The sequence below is a fragment of the Durio zibethinus genome, chromosome 26, assembly GCF_047325235.1.
Source record: "Durio zibethinus cultivar Kanyao isolate XHJ-2024 chromosome 26, ASM4732523v1, whole genome shotgun sequence".
NCBI lineage: Eukaryota > Viridiplantae > Streptophyta > Magnoliopsida > Malvales > Malvaceae > Durio > Durio zibethinus.
In genome coordinates this window covers 363711-371469 of record NC_143187.1, presented here as the reverse complement: position 1 = coordinate 371469, position 7759 = coordinate 363711, and the positions used below count along the sequence as shown (strand labels likewise).

The 7759-nt window shown below is 31.6% G+C and overlaps 1 protein-coding gene across 5 annotated transcripts; it reads left to right on the top strand.

Annotated features, from left to right (window-relative positions):
- The first annotated feature begins 229 nt into the window (after positions 1-229).
- Positions 230-4610, top strand: LOC111274338 (Tetratricopeptide repeat (TPR)-like superfamily protein). Of its 5 annotated transcripts, none has more exons than XM_022858904.2 (5): positions 230-555; positions 1120-1184; positions 2221-2288; positions 2382-4143; positions 4220-4610. In XM_022858904.2, the coding sequence occupies exon 4, from the start codon at positions 2475-2477 to the stop codon at positions 4011-4013; it is 1539 nt and encodes a 512-aa protein (XP_022714639.2). In that variant the 5' UTR covers positions 230-555; positions 1120-1184; positions 2221-2288; positions 2382-2474; the 3' UTR covers positions 4014-4143; positions 4220-4610. The 5 variants fall into 5 exon arrangements, with proteins under 5 accessions (XP_022714639.2, XP_022714641.2, XP_022714642.2 ...); XM_022858906.2 differs by having other exon boundaries at positions 335-473; XM_022858907.2 differs by lacking the exon at positions 2221-2288 and having other exon boundaries at positions 351-555.
- Positions 4611-7759: the final 3149 nt, after the last annotated feature.

Genomic DNA, 7759 nt, shown 5'->3' with positions numbered 1-7759 from the left:
AATTTTAGCTGAATTTTGAAATCCAAAGACAAAAATAATAATTCTATTTTATTCTTAAAAAGTTTAGAAGTTTTATTTATTTTTAAATAAATATATATTAATATAATAGTGAAAAATAATAATTCTAAATTTGTTATCTTAAGTTGTAATTTTTTTTTTTATGCAAAATTTGATTTAAAGATTAAATTGACACTATTTTAAAAGTTTTGGTCTATAATAAAATATTATTGACAAGCTAGCACCGCAATAAAACTCATCCAACCCCAAACCCAAACCCAACCTCAAACCCAAACCCAACCCCATCCCCCTTCAGTCGACAGTCAAGTCTGCCCAACCCCCTTCTTCTATTTGTTCTCCTTTCTAACCAGTCACGACAGCCACCACACCAACAGGCACCAGCGGCCAGCCCAGTCTCTTCTGACTCTCCGTCGGCCACAACACCTCTTCTAATTCTCTGACTCTCCATCGAGGGGGTGCATCTCTTGCTCTCCGACTCCTCCACTAGCTTCTTTCCTCCATTTCTTCATTCCTCTTTTTGTTTTCTTATTTGTTCCTGTGAGCTTCCTCTCTGAGACCCAAAATTGTTTTTTATTTGTTTTATTTGCTTTAATTTACAAATTCTTTTTTATAAAAGAACTCCATGCTGTAATATTTGTTTTCGCTTTTGAGGTAATGTGTGGTTGATGGATAGCTGACAAGTGTGGTTTTTTTTTTTTTTTTGGTGGGTGCGATTTCTGGCCCCTTCGGTTCGTGACTTATAGACCAGTCTGGTTATGGCTAACAATTCTGGTTATTATTTATTCAGGGGAGCGAGTTTATTATTGACTTAAATAATTGTTGTTTCATTGGTTTTGGTTTGGATGGCCTTTTTTTTTCTTTTTTTTTTGGGGGGGGGGGGGGGGGGGTTATTTGGTACTTTATAGACCCTAGCTCTGTGATGTTTTTTAGTATTATGTAAAAATTTCTGAATATCAGAATCTGAATCATAGAAAAAGCTCAAAACATTTTGGAATATCTATTTTATAGAGTACCTGTTATTAAATCGGTTTGTGGTGGAATATCTGTTTTGTTAAGATTTTAACTTCTTGAAATATATTTAAGGTTTTTTTACATTTTCAGGCCCCATATAACCATTGTGGTACAATTCCGTTATCGTTCATCCATGCTGCCAAAATTTGTGAAAGGTATTTTTTTTTCTTAACTTTTGGACTTTAATCTTATATCATTCTATAAAGCAGGGATGGTTTGCACCTCACTCAGGTTTTAATATTGTTGGTTAGTATTAATATTGTTGGATACTTGGAGTGTAATTGCTTGAGGACGAAATTAAACCTACAAACCCATATTATTGATGAATCATGGATTAGGCTAAATTCTCTTATTATATGCCTTGCTTGCAAGGTTTGAATCGTCCCCCTTAAAACTCTCTTTTGGTTCCTTTTTTTTCTCTGAGATGTGATTCCATTGCCTTGGAACATGACGAAGTTGAATAGCTTTATTTATTGATTTTTCTCACTTTTCTTTGTTTGCTTTGATATTTATGAGCTTATTTTCTTTTTCTTTGCCCAGAAAATGGTTGTTTTCAACAGTGTGGAGAACAAAAGCCCAAAGTTAATTTCCATCTTACTGGGTTTTTTGATCCCTTCAATTCGAATTTTCTTTTTATTTTCTCTTGATTTTGGTTTATTTATTAGCTGAGAAACAATAGAGGCTGAGTTTTGTTAATATGGGTTTTGATAATGAAAACAAAAAAGAAAAAATTTCCAACCATTGGACTTTTAAACTTTGGGAATTTTGACATGCTGAATTTCTATTGCAGCGTTTCAAAAACCATTGAATTTTTTAAGTACTCCATGATAACCTAACCTTAAGTTACATGATTACTAGTAGTGTGCAATCCTCTGCTTCTGTTTCTTTTGGATTTAAATCATGATACAAATTGGTTATTGGTCACATTGAATTTATGTAGTTCCTAGCAGTGTGCTATTTAGACAGCTTGTGAACTGATCAATTATATATTCTGCTACAACTCAAATTATATGTTTCCTGTTAATTATTTATCTGTTTATCAATAAATGTGGCACTAGCAACGAAATATGATTTATCCAAATGAATAAGCCTTCTGCCTACAAAGATTAGGTAGTTCCTAGTAGTAAAGCCTCTAGTCACTTGTAAAATATGAGATTCTTATTCTTTGAACTTCTGAATACCATGACTCAGTTTGACATTAGTGCTGAAATCAAATCAGTTGGTGACAGGAATACAATAGGCAACTGGGGTCTCATAAGGTGACCTTTTTATGAGCTTGGTCAAGTTAAATTCAATTTTCATTTCAATAAAAAAAATCCTAATTTTAACCCTGATGCGCTTTATTTATGCAGGGTATTATGGATCAAAAGAGTGACCATTTTGGTCCAAAATGAAAAGGTTGAAATTGGTTAACAGTTGCAGTCATAACTGATTTAGGAGGGAAAATGCTCTTATTATTGCAAATGAAGGAATCTAGTCAAGTTATTCAACTTGCAAAAACTAATCTCTCCCTTTATCTCTCTGTGGCTTACAAATCGTCCAGCTTATCTCCTTTAGCCTCTGAACTAAAAACTGAAATTGACAGAATCACCAGACTCATCAATGACCATCCATTTCCTGATGAACCACTTCAACCTACCCTTCTCCGTCATATCCCACCTGTTTCCCTTTCCCCATCTTTTGTGGAGAGTGTTCTTGGTCGACTCTTTGCAGCACACTCAAATGGACTGAAAGCCTTGGAGTTCTTCAAGTATTCCATCCACCATTCTCAGCTTACTCCAAGTGTGGATGCTTTTGAAAAGACACTCCACATTCTCACACGCATGCGCTATTTTGACAAAGCTTGGGAATTGATGATAGAAATGCGACATACGCATCCTTCCCTGCTTAGCCTTAAATCAATGAGCATCATGTTGGCAAAAATTGCAAAATTCCAATCCTATGAAAATACCCTTGAAGCATTCAAAAAGATGGAGACTGAGGTTTTTGTTTGGAGGAATTTTAATACGGATGAGTTCAATGTGCTCCTTCGAGCTTTTTGCTTGCAGAGGGAGATGAAAGAGGCCAAATCGGTATTCCAGAAGATGCATTCTCGATTTTCTCCTAATATCAAGACCATGAATATTCTGCTTTTGGGATTCAAGGAATCAGGCAATGTTACTGCAATGGAACTTTTTTACCATGAATTGCTTCGAAGAGGTTTCAGGCCTAACAGTATGACATATAACATTCGGATCGATACTTACTGTAAGAAGGGATTTTTTGGGGATGCTTTGCGACTTCTTGAAGAAATGGAACAGGTGCACTGCTTACCTACACTTGAAACAATCACTACTTTGATTCATGGTGCTGGCCTTGCACGAAATACTCCAAAGGCTAGGCAGTTGTTTGATGAAATTCCTAAAAGGAATTTACAGCATGATATTGGAACTTATAATGCTATGATCGGTTCTCTGATTAGGTCCGCAGACATAAATTCTGCCATTGAGTTGATGGATGAGATGCAGAGGAAGCAGATTGAGCATGATGGTGTGACATATCATACAATGTTTTTAGGAATGATGAAGTTTAGTGGCATTGAAGGAGTTTGTGAGCTATACCATAAAATGACAGAGAGAAATTTCATTCCTAGGACCAGAACAGTGGTTATGCTAATGAAATTTTTTTGTGAAAATCAAGATTTGGATTTGGGTTTAAATTTGTGGGATTATTTGGTACAGAAAGGGCATTGTCCTCATAGCCACGCATTGGATCTTTTGGTAACAGGATTATGCTCCCGAGGACGGTTGCAAGAGGCATTTCAATGCTGCAAACAGATCTTGGAGAGAGGAAGGCATATGAGTGAATCAGTTTATCGTATGATGCAGAGATTTTTAAAGCAGTATGATGAGATGGACAAGTTGATGGAGCTCAACCGGATGATAATGAAACTGCAATCTGTTTTGCCTCCATCTGGTGGGAAAGCTATTGGTTGCACATGCTGAGTTCTAAAAGTAACAATGTTTCGTGCAAAATATATAGAAGCTGGATTCATTTTATCCTAGTTGGTTGACATTATTTCTTATCTGCTACAGCTCGTTGAATTTGATGATAGAAATTGTTTCTTCAAAGATGGTAAGTGAGTTTAACAGAAGTTCTTGTCAAGTAATGGGAATTGCTATAAAAATGTTAATGATTTATTTTTTTATAGGATATTCAAGTTCCACTGCAAGAGATTTGCTCCAAAGGTTTTCCCCAAGGATGTGATGCAGTCATGCGAAGCTTGCTAGTGGCAACATTTGGGGGATGTTGAAGATACTTGTTGAATAGTTTCTTTTCTTCGAAGGAGTAAAAGTTTGACTGTCTAAGATCGATTTACTTGACCGTGCAAAGTTATGAGGGAAATTTTATTAAGCCAATTAGTGCACCCTTGTCCCCTTGGATTTATATTCAAATAACAAAATCATGTATGAATTTAAACTCAAATACCATTGAAGCTATTGTAGCCCTTTAGAAACGACCTGAAAATGTGTATGAATTTATACTCAAATACCATTGAAGCTATTTTAACCCTTGTATGAATAATTCAGAGTATCTTGCTAGATTCTGGCGTAAACTCCTTTTAAGTATGTTACGAACAAGAATTGGAAACACTGGAAGCTGATGAAAATGGTCTTCATATCTCGATGTGCTTTAGTATGATGAATAATGACAAAATAACAATGATCTTAATGTGTGCTTCCTGCAATCTAATAAAGCATAATTTTCTGCAAAGTTTTAAATTAAAACTTTTTTAGAAGGATAAAAGTAGAGTATAGAATAAAAGTAATAAATCGTTGTGAAACACGTACAAGGCAATCTGTTTTTTTTTTTTTTTTTTTATATGGAATAACGTTCAAGGCAACTTTCTACTTTCTCGTTTAGGAGGAAAAATATGCTTGAAAGCGCCCTTGTTTCGTATTCATAGGGAGATCTCAAAGCTGCCAACGAGGGTTGTACATCCGAAACATCTCCTCTAATGTCTATGTAGATTGTAGAGCAGGAAATTATAAAGAATAATTATTTCAAGCAATGAAGCAACTAGTAGTACCAATAAATTGTAACTTGTTTAGGTGAAGGACTGTGCTTTGTGTATTTAGCTGGAAAACTTTGGGGTTGAAGTAGTGCCATTTATACTCGTCACACACAATGGTAGGACTACTAATTTTGTTTGCGTGGGTGCAATTCAATTTTGTTTTAAATTTGTTATTTGTTGTCAGATTTAGTAATTTTTTATACATATGTAATATTTATTATGATTGTAATTTTTACGTATTCTTGTAACTTCATCAAACAATTTTTATGTTAATTGTCTGTTAGGTTTTGCATAGGGGATCCTGAAATTTTTAGATAATTGTTTGTAGAAACTAAAAAACAAACTACAGCGGCCGCCGGTCTTTAGCTGCTTCTTAATTATTATTTAATATAGAAGTTAAAATCTTAAAAAAAAAAAAAAAAAAACTGTCAAGTGTGAATGATTTAATTTTTTGATATGTGTGTAATTTTGAATAAATATCATGTATCTTTCGATCAATTGTTTTTAATTGATTTAATTCTTTTTAAAAAATTTCAGAATAATTTATATTTATTTCCTTTATTTTTGTAATTTACTTACCTTTCATGTTCATGTGGAACTACTATAACCAGGAGTTTTCTATTTGCACTCATTTAAATTCAAATTTTGAAAAATAAATCAGATCAGATAAGAAAGAATAATCAATATTGATTCCAATAAATTACAAGTATACAAATTTCAATTAATTGACATCCAAAAATTATTACGAAATTCAATATTTATTTTCCTTTTATGATTAAATACATTAAATATCTATATTTAAAACCTTGATTATTTTGTCTCTTATTTACTATTATAAATAGATGGGTCTAGCCTCAAAAATTTTTTGTATAATATATAATTCACTAACATTTAGCATGTCATTATTTTTTAAAAATTTTTATTTTGTGTTTTGTTACTTTCGTAAAGATTCAATGGAATGAAACAAATTAAATTGTGATGCTTTGCCCCATTGCATAGTTAATTACAAGGTTTAGAATTTATTATCTATGAATTTTTTTTAATCTTTTCATTTCTCTTCGAGATATTTCTTTGCATATTATTTTAGACAATACGTTTATATATATTTTAAATTTTATGTTTTTTTACCATTAAAATTGTGATTTTTTTTTGTTGTTGTAATTTAGTGCTTAGTCATATAAAAATGTCTTTAGTTTACGAGGAAAAAGATAATTTATCATGTTAAAGAAACTATTTATTCAAGAGTTTCCAAGTTCAATTAAATATCTTTCAAAAGTATGGAATTAAATTTAGACTTTATAAGATTGATTTGTTCTTATTGGTGTAGATTTTAATTTATTTTGCACTTATAATTTTAAAATTTAAGTGTGATGGATTAAACATTGGAATAACTAATCAAGTCCCGCTAGCTGTTACCTTTTCTGCGTATTAAGTTGCTCATGCTGCAACAATATATTTTATGCTTTTTTTTCTACAGTGTAAAGAGTCGAGGCTAAAGAACAGGCAAAAATGATTTAAGAAATAGCAGTAGCAAGATAGGCATCCAGGTTGTCTCCACGCGCATATGGCGGGGCTCGACGTGATAGGGTTCAAGCAAGTGCTGCGACTGACAATGGGGATTTGGCTTGAGATCTGTTCCCAAGGAGTAGGACGGTAGTCTTGGAGGCTGATGAAGCCTTAGAATTTTTATTCCCATCAGCCAAGGCATAGTTGTAGGGTTTCGTGGAGGCTTTCGTAGCCTGTCGTAGCTATTTCTCTTGAAACTATTACTTTGCCGACTAATAAAATGAATCATGTTAATTCTGCAAATCAGAAACACAACTTCATTGACCCTGTTGTATAGTAAATAATAACCTTCCCAAGAAAAATTTTTTTTTTAATAGACTCGATTTTGGGTGATGTTTTAAATATTTTGCCTTTTTTAATCCCTTTGTGCCCACTTCAGTAGCAATATTTGTATTATTTTATTTTAAAAATGTTTAAAAATAGATTAATTTATATCAATATAAATTTTTTAAATTTATATATTTTTTAATTATTAATTTTAATAAATTTAAGAAATTAGAGATTTTTTAATTTATTAAAATTAATAATAAAAAAAATTAAAAGGTTTTATATGGATGTAAGTTAATCTTATTTCAAAATTTTTTTATGTCATTATTTCACCAAGTTGATGATTTTCTTATAAATAATAAAATAATGTACTTGACAATTAAGATTTGACATATTTGGGTTTTTTTATGATTTTTTAATTAATATTTGATTTCACATGCAATTTTTTATGTGCGTCTTTAATGCATTTTTAATAAGTTCTATATAGTTTGTAATATTTTGCTGCAAAAAAGTGCGCTTACTAATTAATAAATGATTTCGTTTCTTATTGAAAAAAATTTGAAAATATCTTAGTTGATTCTTTGATTTTAAAAACACTATTTTTCATTGGTTGTTGACACTATATGTTGAATTTTTTTTTCAACTCAATCTTATAATCTTATTGTTTTTTCAACTCAATCTTATAATCTAATAGAAAATATTGCTTTCATACTTTATTTGATGAAATATTTTTTGTATAAATCATGTCTAAAATAAACATAATTTTCTGATTGATTCTACCATATTTAATACAATTACATGGAAACTATTTCATCATTTTACATTTTTAAATAAAGAAAACAA